This window comes from Malaclemys terrapin, chromosome 2, assembly GCF_027887155.1.
Source record: "Malaclemys terrapin pileata isolate rMalTer1 chromosome 2, rMalTer1.hap1, whole genome shotgun sequence".
Classification (NCBI taxonomy): Eukaryota; Metazoa; Chordata; order Testudines; family Emydidae; genus Malaclemys; species Malaclemys terrapin.
The window spans coordinates 165,090,633-165,110,988 of NC_071506.1; the positions used below are offsets into that span (position 1 = coordinate 165,090,633).

The following is a 20,356-nucleotide window of genomic DNA, read 5'->3' on the forward strand; positions in this document are numbered from 1 at the left end:
GGGAGGAGGCGGCCCTGATCCTGGGAGAGCAGGTCCAGGCAGGACAGCAACGGCCATGGCTGTCTGGATCATGCCGGGGCAATCAGAAGGACCCGGGACTTGTTCATCTTTATCTTTTCCAGGACCTTGCCGATCAGCGGGAACGGGGGAAAGGCATAGAGAAACTGGCCTGACCAGGATGGGAGGAAGGCATCGGAGATAGCGCCCCATCCCAGCCCCACCCCTGGAGCAGAACCGGGGACAGAGACAGTTCTGCAAGTCCTAAAAAGATCCACCTGGGGAGTTCCCCACACTTGGAAAAGTCTGTGCACCACCTCTGGGTGGAGAGACTACTTATGCTGAGAGCAGAAGTCCCTGCTCAAGTGATCCGCCCTGTTGTTCCGGGCGCCCGGCCGATGGAAAGCCTGCAGGCAGATGTCGTGGATTATACAAAAGTCCCACAGCCTGAGGGCTTCACGGCAGAGGGCAGAAGATCGGGCCCCGCTTTGCCTGTTAATGTAGAACATTGAGACTGTGTTGTTCGTGAGGACCCTGACCACCTAGCCCTCCAGGTGCGAGCAGAAGGCCATGCACACCAGTCATACCACCCTGAGCTCCTTGACATTTATGTGGAGGGTCAGAGCCCGAGCTGACCACAGATCTTGGGTATGAACATTCCCCACATGGGTCCCCCATCCCAGGTCTGATGCGTCGGACACCAGCTCCAGAGCTCTGCCCCTGAACGGGATGCCTTGAAGCATGTTTCTCGGGGAGGACCACCACCGTAGGGAGGTGATCACTGGTTTCAGTACCGTGAGGACTTTGTCCATCCTGTCCCTGGCCTGGGAGAACTCAGAGGCCAACCAGAGCTGGAGGGGCAGAGTCTGGCAAAATGAACCGCATACATGCATGCTGACATATGACCCAAGAGCTGGAGGCACGCTCTGGCCATTGTCACTGGAAACCTTGTGATGGTGGCGATGAGCCCCTTCAGGGTCTCGAACCTGTCCGGGACCGCCGCGATTAACTCTATGCGTTGAACTGGGACTAATGTGGACTTGGTGTTGTTTACCAACAGGCACAAAGTGGTGCACGTGGACAGAAGGAGCGCCACGTGATCCGTCACCTGTGACTAGGAGCTGCCCTTGACCAACTAGTTGTCCAGATAGAGGAAGATCTGGAGCCCCCCGGCCCCTGAGGTGGGCCGCCACCACCGACATACATTTCGTGAATACCCTGGGGGCAGTGGACAGGCCAAACAGGAGGACCGTAAATTGGTAGTGTTCCTGCCCCACCGTGAAATGGAGGAAGTGTCTGTGCCCCTTGAATATATGAATGTGGAAGTACACGTCCTGCAGATCGAGGGCGGCGTACCAGGCCCCGGCGTCCAGGAAGGGGAGGATGGAGGCCAGGGAGAAAATGCGGAACTTGAGCTTCACCATGTACTGGTTTAGGCCTTGCAGGTCCAAGGTAGGCCTTCTGGATTAGTACCCCTTGCCTTTGAACTCCCTGGGTATCTCTTTCACCGCTTTTAGGCCCAGGAGCCACCCCACATCCTGCTCGAGCAGGACCTTGTGCAAGGGGTCCCCCAGGAGGGATGGGGGCGGAGGGTTGTTGGACGGGGAGGAAGTAAACTAGAGGGTATAGCCCTGGGAGATGGTGTTGAGGATCCATCGGTCCGAGGTCAGCCGCGACCACTCTGGGAGGAAAGCGCACAACCGATTGGAAAAGGGAAGCTTTATTGAGGGTAGATCCCTGATGAGAACTGGCAGGGCACCCCCAGGTGTCCCATCAAAACTGTCTTTTCCCCGCCTACTTGCCCTTGGAGGACCCAAGCTGGGGGGTCAGGGCAAGACTGCCTCTGTGGGCGCCTCTCAGAGTCCTGCAACTTCTTATAAGCGGTCTCATATTTTGGGTGGGTGGCCTGAGTAGGAGTTTGCTGGGGCTTGAACTTAGGTTTAGCCGGAGCCAGAACAGAGAGACCCAGAGTCTAGAGGAAGCAACAGAGGGTCCTGTGGCACCTTTAAGACTAACAGAAGTATTGGAGCATAAGCTTTCGTGGGTGAATGCCCACTTCATCAGACGCAGGAGTCTGGAGGGTCGTGCAGGAGTCTTTCAGGCCATGCAGCTTTGTATCCGTTTGTTCCGCAAACAGAGCTTTGCCATCAAATGGGAGGTCCTGCCGGGAGGTCTGCGCCTTGCTGGACAGCCCAGAGAGCAGGAGCCACAACGCCTTTCTCATGGACACTGCTGAGGCCATGGACCGTGCGGCCGTGTCCGCTGCATCTGAAGCTGCCTGCAGGGTTGCCCTGGCAGCTGCTGTACCCTCCTCCACCAGCGCTTTGAACTCCTTCCTGTTACGCTTCTGGAGGGAGTCCTCGAACTTGGGCAGGGAGCCCCACAGATTGAACTCATACCGGCCCAGGAGAGCCTGGTGGTTCACCACTCGTAACTGGAAGCTCCAGGACCAATACATTTTCCTTCCAAATGAGTCTAGCCTCCGCAAATCTTTATTTTTTGGGGTAGGGGCTGGCTGGCAACTGCTCCCTGTGTTTGACCAACTTGACCACAGGGAGTTAGGAGCAGGGTGGGTATATAAGTATTCATGCCCCTTAGCGGGTACAAAATACTTGTGTTCCACTCTCTTGGAGATGGGACCAATGAAGCCAGTGTTTCATAGAATATCAGGGTTGGAAGGGACCTCAGGAGGTCATCTAGTCCAATCTCCTGCTCAAAGCAGGACCAATTCCCAACTAAATCATCCCAGACAGGGCTTTGTCAAGCCAGGCCTTAAAAACCTCCAAGGAAGGAGATTCCACCACCTCCCTAGGTAACGCATTCCAGTGCTTCACCACCCTCCTAGTGAAATAGTGTTTCCTAACATCCAACCTAGACCTCCTCCACTGCAACTTGAGACCATTGCTCCTTGTTCTGTCATCTGCCACCACTGAGAACAGCCGAGCTCCATCCTCTTTGGAACCCCCCTTCAGGTAGTTGAAAGCAGCTATCAAATCCCCCCTCATTCTTCTCTTCTGCAGACTAAACAATCCCAGTTCCCTCAGCCTCTCCTCATAAGTCATGTGCTCCAGACCCCTAATGATTTTTGTTGCCCTCCGCTGGACTCTTTCCAATTTTTCCACATCCTTCTTGTAGTGTGGGGCCCAAAACTGGACACAGTACTCCAGATGAGGCCTCACCAATGTCGAATAAAGGGGAACGATCACGTTCCTCGATCTACTGGCAATGCCCCTACTTATACAGCCCACAGGGCATTTGAAATTTTTGCCCCCTCTTCCTGGAGAGGGAAGACCACTGTGCCTGGTGCCAAGGACAGCACATTAAACAGGGAGTCGGAGGGCTTCTCTGTCTTCTCTGCTTGGAGGTGGAGGCTTGATACCACTCTTTTCAAGAGTTCTTGGTGGACCCTAAAGTCCTCCTGTGGAACGGAGGGAGGCAGGGGCGTAATCGCCTCATCCGGGAAGGGCGAGGAGGCCGGCATGGTACTTTGGATGTCCACCGCCACCAGAGGGTCCACCACCTAGTCGGTCTCCAGGCACGGTGCCAAGGATATACGTTCCACCAACTCCTTCCTCGGAGGTCTGGAGAGGGAGGCCGATAGTCCTTCTGAGGCTCCAACCACCAAGCGAGACCCCACCGGGGGCTGCGTCGGAGGCCACTGTTCCCACTGGTACCATTGGGCTGGCTACGGGGCCCAGTGCCACTGCACCTGCTGTGGCACTGGCGGGGCTGGCTGTATCGATGGACGACTACGAAGGGAGGCCCGGTTGACATACGACCTGCCTCTGAGCCCGGACCGGGAGGAGCGGCGGTACCGGGAGCGGTGCCAACCACGGCACCGCGATCCCGAGCTGGAGAACCAGTACAGTCAGTAACAGGTGCTCCATGATTGGCTCTGGTGAACAGACCCGCAATGGTGAGATGCCGGCGATTGACGCCCGGGGTTGCAGAGGCGGTGCCGTGATGGGGTCCTGGAGCGGGACGCCGAACGGGAATGACATCAACGTCCGTGCCGTGACCAGCTACGATAACCCCTCCGAGACGAGGACCGTTGGCGACGTCTACCTCGGTCTCATCGGTGTTCGCCCCTCGAGGTGGAGCAGTGCGAACAGTCTCAGTCAGACGGAATCCAACCAGACACCCTGGTAGGCATCGACGGCGATCCACGTGGACTTTGCCCTGAATGGTTGCTGGGCGGCGAACGGCATCAAGAATGTTCCCGAGACCGGTACCGAGCTGGGGGCAACTGTGGAGATCCCAGCGGCAGCTTACCTCTGGAGCACGGGGCCGACATCGGCGGTGCTCTTGGTACCGGCATGGACATAACATCCCGGGCTGCCTGCAGGGCCTCCGGCGTGGAGGGCACCCGGACATCCAGGGAGGCCTGCTCCGAATGGGCCAGGCTATTCCACTCAACTTGAATCAGAGGCCTAGTGGCCGGTGGGGATCAAGGACTGCCCGATATGGGTCTAGCCTCTGTCCCAGGTTTACTCCAGTGCTCCAGTGAAGAAGGCCTCTTTCTAGCCTTCTTGGCGTGCCCTGTGGACGGGGAGCGGTGCCGACTAGTTGATGGCACTGAAGTGTCGCCACGCACTGATACTGCGGTGCCCGGTGCTGACTCGGAGCAACGCGCCAGAGCCGGGGTCAGTGCTGACTCCATCAGAATAGCCCAGAGCCTAATGTCCCCCTCTCTCTTGGTCCGAGGCTTAAACGACTTGCAAATCTTGCAGCGATCGCTGAGATGGATTTCCCCCAAATAGTGCAGGCAGTCCGCATGCGGATCACTCAGTGGCATAGAACGCCTACAAGTGTCGCACAACTTAAAACCTGGGGCACGGGGCATGCCCTGGCCCGGGTGCTCTAGCTAAACTAAACTAACTAACTACAGGTACCATACACTGAATGAACAAGCAGTTTTGGGGATGACCTACAGCAAAGCTGGAGCAGAGCAGTTCCGAAGCACCTTCACTGGCGGCAAGAAGGAACTGAGGGTGGGGGGAGTGCGCAGCACCCCTTGTACCGTGCCACGGAGGCGCCACTCTAGGGGTCACTGGGGCACTCCCGTACGGGTACTGCTAGGGGAAAAACTTCCGGCACCGGTGCACATGGCAAGCATGCACACCTATTGTGGAATACACAAGAGCAAGTATCAGAGGGGTAGCCATGTTAGTCTGGATCTGTAAAAAGCAACAAAGAGTCCTGTGGCACCTTATAGACTAACAGATGTATTGGAGCATAAGCTTTCGTGGGTGAATACCCACTTCGTCAGACGCATGCATGTATTCACCCACAAAAGCTTATGCTCCAATACATCTGTTAGTCTATAAGGTGCCACAGGACTCTTTGTTGCTTTACACAAGAGCAATCACTCGAAGAATTCACCACTTCCCTTGATAGTTTTTTCCAATGGTTAATCACCCTCACTGTTAGAAAATTGTGCTTTATTTCCATTTGAATTTGTCTGGCTTCGGTTTCCAGATACTGTTTTTTGTTAGGCTTTTCTTTTTTAGATTAAAGACCTATTTTGTATATTCTAAATACCTGCTATTTTTTCCCCCATGGAAGTACTTATACACTGCAATCAAGTCATCTCTCAATCTTCTTTTTGATAAACTAAACAATTGAGCTCTTTAAGTCTTGTGTCTTGCAATGCAAGGCATTTTCTCCAAAGCTTGCATATTTTTTGTGGTTCTTTTCTGCACCCTCTCCAATTTTTCAACACACTTTTTGAAACATGGACACAAGAATTGGATGCAGTATTCCAGTATCAGCCTCACCAGTGCCCTTTATAGAGGTAAAATAACCTTCCTACTCAGCACTCCCCTGTTTATACATATAAGTATCATATTAACCTTTTTTCCCACAGCATTGTATTGGGTGCTCATGTTCAGCTACTTATCCACTATGTCCCATAGATACTTTTCAGTCACTGGTTTCCAGAATACAGTTCCCCGTTCTGTAGGTATGGCCTAAATCCTTAATGGATCCCTTTGCATTTGGCTGTTTTAAAATGCTTCTAGCTCCATAGTACCCAGCCAGCCAACTTCTGAGCCATCAGATGTAAAGATGTTGTGTTTGGATAGAGAATTTGTTCCTCTGGGCTCCTGGTTTAGAAGAGTGAGGACTCTTTCTGAATTTCTCTGATCTCTCCTGTTCCAAGGAAGAAGATCAGTGCCATGAGCTGCCAACAGAGTGAAGCTCAGATTTGCCCTGACATGAGGTGGTGGAAGCATTAGTGGGCTTCAGTGCTGAACTCCTAACCAGTGCCAAACTTGATTTGGAGGACTGTGGATGGCTGATTGAATGTGTTGAAGATCCTTTCTTGGCATCAGTAATGGGAGCTTTCAGGGTAGAGACTCTGCTTACACAGATGCTGAAGGAGCAGGTTCTTTGAGATGAGACTTTCTTTTTGGAGTCAGAGGAATGTCTTTCCAAATCCGACACTCCTCTCAAGGATTGCTCCTGTAAGCAGAGTTTTAGCCAGTTCTGGAGTGGTGAGTTCTGATGAAGAAGGATCAGCATATGGGGCAACAGTCCAAAACGTGACTCTCATCCAAACAGAAAGGGGGGGGGGGCACGTGCCCTCCCCATGTGACTCCTCCCCACCCCCAGCCCAGGGCCCCCACACTATCCCCATCCCCTCCCCATGATCCATATCCATCCTCCTCCTGATGCACCGGAGGCTTCTGCAGTACAGACCCCAGGCAGGAGGACTCAGGAGATGTAGCTGTGTGGAAGGGCTGGGGCTGGGCTGGGGGTGGTACAGCCACGCCGGATGAGCTGCTGGCGTGGGATCGCCCAGTGACCCCACGTTCTGCTCTTTCTGCCACTGCAGTTCCTGGGAGAGCCCTGCCCTTTCACGGAGCTGCGTCTCCTCTGTCTGTACAACAGCCCTGCTGAAGGGCAGGGCTGGACTGGGGGCAGTACAGCTGTGGTTCCCAGCGGGGAAAGGAGCAGAATGCCAGCAGCTCCTTCTGCAGTTGTACCGCCCCTAGCTCCACCCCCCTCCTCCCCCCCCAGCCCTGTCCTCTGGCGGGGCTGCTGTACAGATGGAGGAGATGCAGCTCCGTGGAAGGGCTGGGTGCGGGCTCCTCCCCGTCTTTCCGTTACACCATGACAGCTATATATATCTTACTGGTACAGCATACCAGACGTACCACCGTACTTGCACCACTGGCGGAGAGTAGTAGTCAGAAGAAAAAAAAAACAAGGGGAGGGAGGGATGTTAACAGGGCACAAAAATATCCCTAAACTAAACTGATTATGTTAAATGCAAACATGTAAAAATATTTACAAAACTGATTTGATGAAAGGTCAGTACAGTATAGCAGGGTCACATTGTTGAATTTCTGTCCTGCTTCCACTGGAAGTAAGAGAGAACTGAGAGGCACTTGGGCCTGCTCTTCCCTTTATGGCCTCAGATGGAGGGGGTGGCACACAACGACATCCCGGGCCTGCTCTTCCCTTTATAGCCCTAGATGGAGGGGGTGGCACACAAAGACACTGTTAACCCCCAGTGGACCCTGCTGGTCAAAAGATTCCAATATTGCCCATAAGGTGTATATGCACCATAAGTGGGATCCACATGGACAGACTAGAAGTAGTTTTAACTTTCTTCTTGTTCCCTTGTTAAACAGACTAGACAGAGATAAAATAAGTAAGTACATTTTATGATTTGCAGCATTTCCTCCATTCCTTCTGGGGCACTATGGTCTTTAATATTTAGTAGAATGCATGTGAAAGAAACCCCAGCCATATAACTGAATATAAAAGAAAATTGTAAGTGCCTAATACACAAAATTGGTAATTTTATTCCTCTATTACAAGTCTGATATATTATCCTGTGTTTTGATGTATCCTGTGAATGTATGCACCAGCAAGGTGTGCATGCATAGTCAGTCACTTATCTCTACAAAACATATAATTGTGTGTTTGTTTGCTTTTTTAGATAAAAATTAAGGTCCCTGAATTTCAGGATGTATCTGAGTTCTCCTGTCATTTTGGGTATCAAGCACTACCTGAAATAAGATCGCAATGCCCCCAAAGTCCAAGGGGCTAGGTCTACAAAGGGATTTAGGTAGTGCAATACTTTAGACACCTCTAGGCTTAGCTGGCAACTGAACAAGGTTTTAAGGATAGCAGTGATGCCTAAATGTTAGACTTAGGTACCTAAAATGGCATTTAGGTGCCAAGGTTCTTTTGTGGTCTAGTCCAGGCCAACTCTGCATCTCTGACATTGGCAATAGTAAGTACAGTGCAGAAAAATACCCTTTTTGTCTTATTTATATCCTCACTTAAATGCAACTCTCTCTCTGCTTTTTCCTCCTGTATATTAATGCTCTTCCAACTGCTTTTCCATCTCATCTTACCACATCATGCACTTCACCCACAATCACTGTCTAATCTCATTCTCCATCCTTGTCAACTGCAGCTCCTAAAACTAAAGCTGGCACAGTGAGCAAAGCCCCATTCACTGCACTCTGCTTCTCACCCTAAAGACCCAATAGCTCAAAGACAGTATACCACTAATAAGAGGAATCAGGAGCTCCTTTGGAGACTCTTTTCTTTGGGGAATAGGGAGGATTAGTTCCCAGAACCTTCTGATGTGGAGAGAGAAAAATCCCTAGCCTCTAACAAATGGACAAGAAAAGAACAATGTTGTCATCAAACTGTTTAAAGAATGTCCTTCTGCAGTGGGTGGGGGGGAGTAGGAGGGGGAGAAGAGGGGAGTGGAGTTCAAAGGAGAGTTTGAACCAAGGGTCCTTGTAGCAATTCTTCGTTATCCTCTGTATTCTGTCCACTATCTTGGCGAACCTCAATGTAGAGTGGATCTTCTGTAGAGTCCCAAAGCCAAAATACCTCACAAAAGGTTTTACTAACTTGAAAAGTTATTGGGACAAACTATCAAATTTTAACCCTAGATATTGCTCAGAGACAGCTCTGTACAAGTGAATTCTGCAGAAGTTTATCCAAGCGATCTGGCCTAGTCCCAGCTTCTGAACTCTACACCTAAGGTGGCAGTAAGGAAGGCTAATCTATTGTGAGGGTAGTCAGGCATAAAGAGGAAGGGAAATAATGTTTCCAAACATGGCCCTGAGATTGCCAACATTTCTTTCCAAAAACTGAGATAAATGGGTGGCAAGCTGAGCCTAAATTCTGCAGAATTCTGTCTTCTGATACAGACAAAAAAGCTGTAGCAATTTCATTTAAATTTTAAAATGTAGGTTTTTAATTATGTACAAAAATCAACAATACAGTCTCTACAGCAACCCTTATGTTATTTATTTTTTACAATAAATTGAATGTATTCTATATGGTCCTATTTTCAATTTAACAGAAATGAATGGGACAGTTCATATTTCTCTGAGGTATGGTTACAGGTTTTTTTGGAGATTCAGGAAGACAACACTGAATCACTCTATATTTCCTTTACAGTTTCAGTATTTTTTTCACAACAATGAGGTCTAAAACATTGAGAAAAGACATCTTGTATTTGGAGCCTAGTTGTGTGGCAATGGGGTAGATTCTATGTAGTCCAAATTCCACACTTGAAGACTACATTGGACCCTGTAAATGAGCTGCAATTGAAGTGTAAGATTCACACTTCTTCAGAAACTGTTACTCCTCAAAAGAGGACACCCATTGATATCAAACAGGCTACGGGTGGCTTTTACAACTGGAAATACCCCATATCTGGATTGAGGAATCATTACTCCTGGGGAAATTCTGTGCCAAAATATTAAAAATTCTGCACCAAAAAAATTCTGTGCACAATATTTTAAAATTCTACATATTTTATCAAAATAATATAGTATAATCATGCTGGTTTCAGTTATTTTGGTAATGTATTTAAACTGCAATACAATGGATGGAGAATAGGAGTGGAGAGCACTGGAGGATATCCCCAACCTCCCCCTCTGTCTAATAGTAATGTAGCTAGGTTTGACCCTTTATTTCTAGTTATTAGTCAACAAATATATGCAGCCATATGCTGAGTGTTACATTAGAGGCAACTGGAGAGAAAGTGAAGGCTGGGGAACCAAACTCACAATTTATATTAGCTACTGACCATCTCCAGAAATGTCAGTAGCAAACAGTTCATGGAGCACATTTAGATAGGAGATTTTTTCGGTCCAGAAATTTAGACCAGTTCTAATCACTAAAGCACCATAAGCATATATAAGGCCATACTGTCCTTTACACCACTCTGGCAATGTAAAGGAGCCTTAGAACTTTTATATCTGTTTTATACTCCTGGGGGAATTCACAAAGACAAAGGGAACAATTCACTAAGCAGGCAGGCTGCTATATTCTGCTCTGTCTGAGAGGACAGAGACTACCTCATGCCTACCTCGCCAGAACAGTCCAAAGCCCTGCCTTTCCATGGCGAGCATGCACAATAGCGAACGAGAGAGACAGTGTCTCTCTCTCTCTCTCACACGCACGAATGCTCAGCCCCCAGCGGCGATTTACATCTCTACCAGCTGCTCAGGGTGCTCGAACCAACTTGCCTGTGCTGCGGGGGAGGGGCGCATGACCATTCTTGCGGCTTCCCTTTACTTCCCTATCAGAAGTAATTTTTCTGCAGGGAACCAAAGAAATCTGTGAACGACATAAATTCTGTGCATGCACAATGATGCAGAATTCCTCCAGGAATAAATCATCAACAAAAGGACTGAAGACTCTTATTGTTGTTCAACTCTCCTCCCTGTGGAGATGAGTCATGCAAGTGGACTCTTCCCATCACCTGAGTTTGCAGCTCAGAGGACATGGCAGGAGGAGGATAAAAATCAAAACCAAAAAGAAACAAAGATCTCTATGCTGCGTGGACTTGGGGGTGGTGGTGGTGGTGGTTTGCAAGGGGTTTCTAGCCATAAGCAAGATATCCCCAGCTGCTTAGCCTTAGCCTAACGGACAAATGGAGCTTGTTGATTACAGAAGCCCGTATTACCTTTGAAATTTAAGGCTGGAACTCATTTGAGTATCTATGTTTGCTTGTTTTTGTAAATAACTCTCTAACTTCCTTTTCCTATTTAAAAACCTTCATATAGTTTACTATAGGATTGGCTGCATGCATTGTCTTTGGTGTGAGACCCAAAGCACATCTGACCTGGGGTAAATGACTGGCCCCTTGGGATTAGGAGTAACTTGAATATTATTGTGATTCTTGGTGTAAGGGGCCACCTATCACAGAGATACACTAAAATAGGGGGGGGGGGGGGGAGAGGGCAAAACAGACTGGAGTACCCAAGCATACTGTCTGTGCCTCTGTGTTAAGGTTGTTCAAGTGCCTGAGGAGTCTGCACTTGGTGCAACTGGTTGGTGAAATCTAAGCCTCGAACTCACAACCAATTTGGGGTTTGTGCCCTGGTGAACGGCCTGCCTTGAGGCTGGTACTCACACGCTTGCGTCACTGTTGGGAGCATCATACTGGCATAGTTGTGGCAGGATTCACATGCCACAGGTCAATTAAGTTTAGAGACCATAACCCCACGCCGTTAAAATTTAAACTTAATATTGAGAATTTTTAAAGGCAAAATAATAGACATAAGAAGTGAACTGGAGTTCATGACAGGAAAGATCCTTTAAAAGGAGCTGAGAACTTTGCTCATAAATTTTGATCAGGTGCAAAGGGAAGAACATGAGATGGAGTCAGATCCAAAGGGTCAGAACCATCCTATCTCAGAGCCCACAGAGGCAACTGGGCCACTTGCAGAACCCAAGAGCCAAGGAAGAACATGAGCACCAGAGACTGATGGCAGAATTGCGGATCAGGGAGACTGACTGCATAAAAGAGTACCTGTCCTCCTTTGAAAGATTATATGGGATGCACAATATCCCAGTGGATAAACAGATGCCTATCCTCTTAACCAGATTAACTGGGAAAGTGAGACAAGTTTTTAATTATTTGGAGAAGGGTGATGCTAAAGTATACAAGAAATTTAAAGAAATTGTATTGAAAATTTAAAGAAATTGTATTGAAAAGATTTAGGATTACCCCGAAACCTATCGATTGATGTATAGAAACCTCAGCCTATTAGACAATATTGCTCATGTTGAATATGTGCATAAAATGTGTAATTTTACGAGAAAACAGATAATGGGGGTGGGGGCTGAAGGTGATTATGGAAGATAGTCTGATCTGATGGCCCAGGAGCAATTGTTATGGGTAGTTACAGATGAGGTAAAAGCAGCCATCTGTGACTAAAAACAATTTACAGTTTTATAGACTGCAGATATTGCTGATCAATATGTAGTATCAAGGGCCCATAGGGGTACAAATCCCAGGGGAAGGGAAATCCCCTTGTCACCCAGGTTAAGCAAGGAGAAAGGATTGAAAATAAACCTAACCGTACTGGGGAAATTAGGTTTAGGTTTTATAATGACCCAACCAGTCCCAGTCAACACTGGGACTATGCATCCGAAGAAGTGAGGTTTTTACCCACGAAAGCTTATGCCCAAATAAATCTGTTAGTCTTTAAGGTGCCACCAGAGTCCTTGTTGTTTTTATAATCTATTCAAATCATGTAAACACAAACAAATAATATTAAATACATATTACATTAAGTAAGTTTGCTGCCAAGTTATAAAGAAAGTCCACTGAACTGGTAGAATTCGCTGAGCACCTAGAAAGAACGGTTACTTACCTTCTGTAACTGTTGTTCTTCGAGATGTGTTGTTCACGTCCATTACACATTAGGTGTGCGCGCGCCGCGTGCACGGACGTCGGAAACTTTTTCCCTTAGCGGCTCCCGTCGGGCCGGCGGGGCCCCCTCCTTCCCGCCAGAGCGGCGCCCCGCTCCAGGGTATATATATCCCTGCCGACCCGACCCCTCCGGTTCCTTCTTGCCGGAGACTCCGACAGAGGGGAAGGAGGGTGGGAAGTCTAATGGACGTGAACAACACATCTCGAAGAACAACAGTTACAGAAGGTAAGTAACCGTTCTTTCTTCTTCGAGTGATTGTTCATGTCCATTACACATTAGGTGATTCCCAAGCTTACCATTGGAGGTGGGTAGGAGTCAAGGTACAACTGACTGTAGCACAGCCCGACCGACCATCGCGTCCTCTCTGGTCTGATGATGGATCGCGTAGTGGGCTGTGAACGTATGTACGGACGACCAGGTGGCTGCCTTACAGATCTCCTGGATAGGGACCTGCGCCAAGAAGGCCGTTGAGGACGCTTGGGCTCTAGTCGAGTGGGCCCGGATCTCCGGGGCCGGAACACTGGCGAGCTCATAACAAGTGCGTATACAATGCACAATCCATGCCGACAAGCGCTGTGTCGAGATAGGCAAGCCTTTCATACGTTCCGCAATAGCAATGAACAGCTGGGGTGTTCTGCGGAACGGCCTGGTCCGTTCCAGGTAAAATGCCAACACCCTTCGGACATCCAGGGTATGTAGGCTGCGGTGGTGAGGGTCCGTATGGGGTTTAGGAAAAAACACCGGTAGGCAAATGTCCTGCCCCATGTGAAACTGTGATACCACCTTTGGGAGGAATTTGGGGTGCGGCCTCAGTTGCACCTTATCCTTATGGAACACTGTATAGGGTGGTTCCGAAGAGAGGGCTCTCAATTCCGATACCCTTCTGGCCGATGTGATGGCCACGAGAAACGCCACCTTCCACGAGAGGTGCGTGAGGGAGCAAGTGGCTAGGGGCTCAAAGGGGGGACTCATGAGTCTTGTTAGGACTAGGTTCAGACTCCACGCCGGGACAGGCGGGCGCGAGTAGGGAAACACCCTTTCCAGCCCCTTGAGGAATCGGGCCACTGTGGGGTTGGAGAACACTGACACTCCCAACTCTCTCAGATGGAAGGCCGAGATAGCGGCTAAGTGAACTCTAATTGAGGCGGGCGCAAGCCCTTGATTCTTGAGGTGCAGTAGGTAGTCTAGGATCGACGGAACTGAGGCTTGTAAAGGTTGTATGCGTTGAGGCTCACACCAGTGGGAGAACCTTTTCCATTTTGCCAGGTAGGTCGCTCTTGTAGAGGGCTTCCTACTATTAAGGAGGATTTGCTGGACTTGGTGAGAGCACCTGTGTTCTGCATCATTCAGCCAGAGAGATACCATGCCGTGAGATGTAGCGAAGACAGGTTCGGGTGGAGTAGGCGACCTTTGTCTTGCGTGACTAGGTCGCGATGGAGGGGGAGGGTGATTGGATCGGCTATGGACAGTTCCAGCAGGGACGTGAACCAATGCTGGCGTGGCCAGGCCGGGGCGATAAGTATGATCGTCGCCCTGTCCCTGCGGGTCTTGAGGAGAACCTTGTGTATGAGTGGGAACGGAGGGAAGGCATATCTCAGGCTCCCTCCCCATGGGATCATGAAAGCATCTGCTAATGATCCCCGGCTGAGGTTCTGGAACGAGCAGAACTGAGGGCATTGGCTGTTGTCCCTGGTGGCGAATAGATCCACCCGGGGAAAGCCCCACCTCCGGAAGATCGAATGCAGGACGTCTCGCCTCAACGTCCATTCGTGCATTCGGTAGGATCGGCTGAGGCGGTCTGCTAAGCCGTTTTGAATCCCCGGAAGATACGTCGCGATGAGGTGTATCGCATGGGCTATACAGAAGTTCCATAATTGGAGTGCCTCGTGACAGAGGGGAGAAGACCGTGACCCGCCCTGCTTGTTTATATAGAACATGGCGGTAGTGTTGTCCGTCAGGACTGCCACACTGTGACCTTTTAAGGTGGCGCGGAAGGTCTGACAGGCGAGGCGAACCGCTCTTAGCTCCTTCAGATTGATGTGAAGCAGCTTGTCTTCTCTGGACCACAGCCCTTGGGTCCGCAGTTCCCCCAGGTGCGCCCCCCAACCCAGGTCCGATGCATCTGTTACCAACGTCAGAGTGGGCTGTGGGGCAGCGAAGGGGATCCCTTCGCATACCTGTTGGCGATCGAGCCACCAGCGTAGCGAGCCGAGCACCTGGTTTGGGATCGTGACTACTTGATCCAATGGGTCTCTGTTGGGGCGATGCGTGTGGGCGAACCACAACTGTAAAGGCCGGAGCCTCAGGCGGGCATGTCTGACCACGTGTGTGCAAGCTGCCATATGCCCCAGAAGCTGCATGCAACAACTTGCCGTTGTCGTGGGGAACTTTTGGACCGAGCTTACGGCTCTGTGAATTGACATGAACCGTGCCTCTGGTAGGCTCGCTTGTGCGGTTACCGAGTCCAGGGTTGCACCTATGAAGTCCAGCCTCTGTGTGGGGACTAACGTGGACTTGGGCACATTGACCCGGAGGCCGAGCTTGTCGAACGTCTGCAAGGCCAGCGTCACGTGAGATCGGACCTCGGCCTCCGACCTGCCCGCGAGTAGCCAATCGTCCAGGTACGGAAACACACGCATCCTTCTCTTTCGAAGGAAGGCTGCTACCACGGACATGCATTTCGTGAACACTCGTGGTGCTGACGCCAGGCCAAAGGGCAGGACCGTAAATTGGAAATGGCGCTGGTCGACAACGAAGCGCAGGAATCGCCTGTGGGCCGGCTTGATTGCGATGTGAAAATAGGCATCTTTCATATCGAGGGCAGCATACCAATCCCCCGGATCCAGGGATGGGATAATAGTTCCCAGGGAGACCATACGGAAGCGAGCTTTGATCAGAAACTTGTTTAGATCGCGCAGGTCCAAAATAGGACGGAGGCCTCCTTTTGCCTTGGGGATCAGGAAGTATCTGGAGTAGAATCCTTTTCCCCTCAGGTCTGTTGGGACCTCTTCTACTGCTCCAGCAGCGAGAAGGGTCTGAACCTCCTGCGTGAGAAGTTGCTCGTGAGAAGGGTCCCTGAAGAGGGACGGGGAAGGGGGATGGCAGGGAGGGGGCGAGGAAAACTGGAGGGTATAGCCCGCCTTCACTGTGCGCAGGACCCATTGGTCCGATGTTATGCGCGACCATGCCCGGTAGAAATGGGACAGGCGGTCTTTGAAAAACAGAGGAGGATCCGGTATGGAATATGGTACACTGTCCTCGGGCGTAGCTTCAAAAGCCTGGTTTATTCCCTGGCTGTGGCTTGCCCTGGCCGTGACTCTGGCCCTGGTTAGGCGTATTGTTACGTCTCTGCCTGTTATCCCTGCCTCGACGGCGGTATGGCTCGTGTCGGGGGTGAGGGTGGTATTGCCTTTGCGGCGGCTGGGGTTTAAAGGGCTTACGCTGCATTACCGGAGTGTGCATACCCAACGACTTAAGGGTCGCTCGTGAGTCCTTAAGGCTATGTAGCCTGGCGTCCATCTGGTCGGAAAACAAGCCCGAACCTTCAAACGGGAGGTCCTGCAGTGTGGTCTGCACCTCTGGCGGGAGACCTGAAGCCTGCAACCACGCCGAACGCCTCATCACGACTCCCGACGCAATTGTTCTAGCCGCAGCGTCGGCTGAGTCTAGTGCGGCCTGTAATGAGGTCTTGGCCACTGCCATTCCCTCATCCACCAGGGCCGTGAACTCCTGATGCGCGTCAGGTGGGAGGGAGTCCTTAAACTTGGCAACTGATGCCCAAGAGTTAAAATTGTGCCTGTTTAGAATCGCCTGCTGATTGGCGATCCTCAGTTGAAGGCCCCCCGATGAATAGACTTTCCTCCCGAATAAGTCCAATCTCTTAGCTTCCTTGCCCTTGGAGGCAGGAGCTTGCTGGCCATGCTGCTCCTTTTCGTTGACCGCCGAGACCACCAGCGAACAGGGGGACGGATGTAGAAAGAGGAAGTCAAACCCTCTAGATGGGGCGAAGTATTTCCTCTCCACGCCTTTTGCAGTTGGCGTCCTGGAGGCCGGTGTTTGCCACACCGTCTTATAGTTGGACTGTACTGTCCGTATAATCGGGAGAGCGACTCTGGAGGGGCCCTCTGGGCTCAGGATATCGACCATGGGGTCGTCCTGCTCTACAGTCTCCTCCGCTTGCAAGCCCAGATTGAGGGCTACCCAGCGAAGCAGGTCTTGGTGTGCCCGATGGTCAATCGGGGGAGGGCCGGACACCAGTGTGCCCGCTACCGCCTCGTCTGGCGAGGAGGAAGAGGTCGGGGCCTTCTGCCCATCCTCATTGTCCTGCAATCCGGCATCAGCCAATTGTTCCTCTGCGGCCTGACCCGCAGCATGGGATTGGGACGGCACCGTACTCGGTGCCGAGTCCACTCCTTCCCACTCCGGTGGTCTAGAGACCGTTGCCTCCCTATACGATGGCGGACGGTGCCGCGGGGAGCGGGATCGGTACCCGGATGGCCCGGATCTCGAGGCCCTCGATGGGGGCCCTTGCTGGTGGTAGGCCCAGGGTGTCCAGAATGGCCATTGGCTCGGTTGGCCCCATTGGGACTGACCGTAATCCCTGCTGGCCTGTGACCTATGGGCATACCCGCCGTACCGGTCTGAGTCAGTCCCCGAGACCACGGACGGTGACCTGGAAGGCCACGGTGGAGCCGTAGGATGGTGCCGGTCCGGTTTTGGGGAGTAGCGCCTCCGCGACCAGGACCTGGAATAGCGCCTCGCCGACCTGGACCTGGAACGGTACCGGTGATCGCGGGACCGGGAACGGCTACGGCTGGTCGGCCTTGGGTAACGAACCGACGACGCTTCGCGGTGCCGACTCGTGCTCGGTTGCTGAGTCGGTGCCGACCGCTTGCTGAAGCCCGACTGCTGCGGTGCTTCCTGCGCCGAGGGCAACTGGGAGTCCACCGAGGCGGAGCTCGACTGGTTCCTGGAGCGGTGCCGAGACGGCGACTGTGATGGGCGCACCATTGCCGGCTTGCCTCTGCGCAGCAGCATCGGCGGGGTGCCCTCAGCGCGTGCCGGGGCCTCAACGGACAAAGCAATGAGGTCCTTAGCTGCCTCAAACGTGTCCGGAGTGGAGGGCTGTTTCACGAGCTCCTCCAGCCCTTCATCCTCACTCGACGCGCCCATCCCGGGGCTCGACGGGCCTTTCGGCGCCGGAGCCACTACCGGGGTCCGTGTTGGGGCCGTATCGGCCTTAGGGGCACTCGAGGTCTTTACCGGTGCCGCCCTCTTGTGCGGGGAGCGTCCTCGGGCCTTAGGTTGGCCCTTCGCTTTCACCGGCGAAGACGATCGGCGTCGTGTATTTCCCCGCTGGGTCGGTGCCGCGGGCTTCGGGTGACCCGCCGGCGCCGGTTCCCGCACCGATGCCAGGGCGCTCCGCACGGAGGCAGACGGTGCCGTCGAAGTGGAGGGCTGTAACGCCGTCTCCATGAGCAGCTGCTTAAGGCGAAAGTCCCTCTCTTTTTTAGTTCTGGGCTTAAAGGCCTTGCAGATCTTGCAGTGCTCTTTCTGGTGAGCCTCCCCCAGGCAACGGAGACACGAAGCGTGGGGGTCGCTCAATGGCATAGGCCTGCGGCACGTGGCACAAGCCTTGAAGCCTTGGGCGTGTGGTATACCCCGCCGCCCAGGGCCGGTGCCGGGGCTGAACAAACAACCCCGGCAGGAACTTTAAGTACCCTAATGAGCCGTTAACTACTGGCTCAACATTACTACAAACTAACTGATAACTGCTAGATAACACTAATGACTATTGCTAAGGGACACTCTCAGACGAGAGGCAGAGTTGTTCCAACGCCGCCACGGACGGTAAGAAGGAACTGGAGGGGTCGGGTCGGCAGGGATATATATACCCTGGAGCGGGGCGCCGCTCTGGCGGGAAGGAGGGGGCCCCGCCGGCCCGATGGGAGCCGCTAAGGGAAAAAGTTTCCAACGTCCGTGCACGTGGCGCGCGCACACCTAATGTGTAATGGACATGAACAATCACTCGAAGAAGAACCAGAGTTTGCTGAAGTGTTGAATCAACTTTTGGCAGCAGTAGCCTCTTTTGCAGAGAGAACAGTTTTTTCAACTGGTTCAGTTCGATGATAGTCCATTCAACGTTAAGAAACCAGTTGGGAGGTGAAAAAGCAGGAAAGCTTGTTTTCCCCTTCCAATCCACGAATAAATAAAAATAAGACTGAGAGGATGAGATCTACTGGTTCAAACATCTTGGAAGCACATGGTGACCAGAAACAATTAATTCAATTCACTAAGTATAGTTAGTGTTTCCTTTATTTAATAAAGTTAGTTTTAAATGCAAAACATGTTTTGATAAACTTTTGGATAATCTAGCACATTTAATGTAGCTTTGCTCAATTTCAAAATAATTAAAATGCTATTTTTGAGCACTGTTAATTGAATTTGAATTTCCATTCAAATAGAGCTTGATACCAATTGCAAGTAAAAAAATAATCTAGTAAATAAATGTATCATTCACCATTTGCTAACATAAAAAGCTAAAAGTAAGAATCTGATTCTTACTTTTAGATTGCTTAAATAAATGTGTATAGATATAGTGTATCCTGATTAGCAAATAGAAGCACCAAATTTAGTGTAAAGGCTATATTTTTTTGCAAATCAATGTTTTAATGGTTACTAACCAATGAGAATCAGTCTTTCCTGATGAAAATAATTGAAGTACAAATGCAAAACACGATAAAAAGGTTTTCTACTTGCTGATTAAAATCTGATTTAAATCTCTTTGATTTAAACAAATCCACACTGAATCCAAGTGATAAGGGCTTTATGCCCTTCTAGATGGGCTTCCTAAACCAGCAGTGAAGAGTCTGTAACCGTTTCTCTTCTGGTAGAGTCAGGATGACCAGGATTCCAACACATACGGTCTTCACATTTTTCAACCTGGTGAGAGAGTCCAGCACCCACTGAGGCCAAACCTGCAGACATCAGAGGTGGAGTCTTGCAAACAGTGTCATGTATGCGCATGATGATGTGCCCAAGAAGAGCAATGCAAGACTTCATAGATAGGGGACCCACTTGCATGTCCAATTTGTAGCCCTGGGACCTAATGGAGTTAAGGACAGAAGGGTGGGTGCAGGCTGGGCATAACTCTGTGAGCCTGGGAAGGCTGCCTCACATATACAGCACCACTTGGATTTAACCTGCAGTTTTCTTGGCTGCTCTGCTATGCCTGTAAGGGGCAGAGGAGCTGGCAGGAGATACTGCAGCAGAAACTCAGGGATGGTTAAAACCCTCTAGGGATTAACTGAGTCAGGGAGGAGGAGGAGGAATGCTGAGGAGAGAGAACACTGCTCCCCACTGCCCAAAAAATGGGGCAAAAAAGTTAAAATAGAAGGAGGAAGACTGGAACCAAAAGAGGACACTACTGCCTGCTGCTGTGCAGGCAGAGAATCTGGCAGCAAGCAGAAGGGACGTGGCCAGACTAGATGGTGCCAAAAGGCTGATTCGCCTCCGTGAGTTGCTGAGGCTGGGTCTACACTACCCGCCTGAATTGGCGGGTAGAAATCGACCTCTTGGGGATCGATTTATCGCGTCCCATCGGGACGCGACAATCGATCCCCGAATCGACGCTCTTACTCCACCAGCGGAGG

General features: G+C 51.1%; 1 protein-coding gene across 2 annotated transcripts in view; it reads right to left on the minus strand.

The window, feature by feature from the left end:
- The window catches only part of LPCAT1 (lysophosphatidylcholine acyltransferase 1), a 162,673-nt gene that overhangs the window by 7,249 nt on the left and 135,068 nt on the right, over window positions 1-20,356 (minus strand). Inside the window, exon 14 of one of the 2 annotated variants that reach the window (XM_054018345.1) lies at window positions 19,221-19,681. The exons of the other annotated variant lie outside the window; for it this stretch is intronic. Coding sequence (XP_053874320.1) covers window positions 19,554-19,681 — 128 coding nt within the window. The 3' untranslated portion in view covers window positions 19,221-19,553. Of the gene's footprint in view, window positions 1-19,220; window positions 19,682-20,356 lie in introns of those variants that run through there. 2 annotated transcript variants of the gene reach the window in all.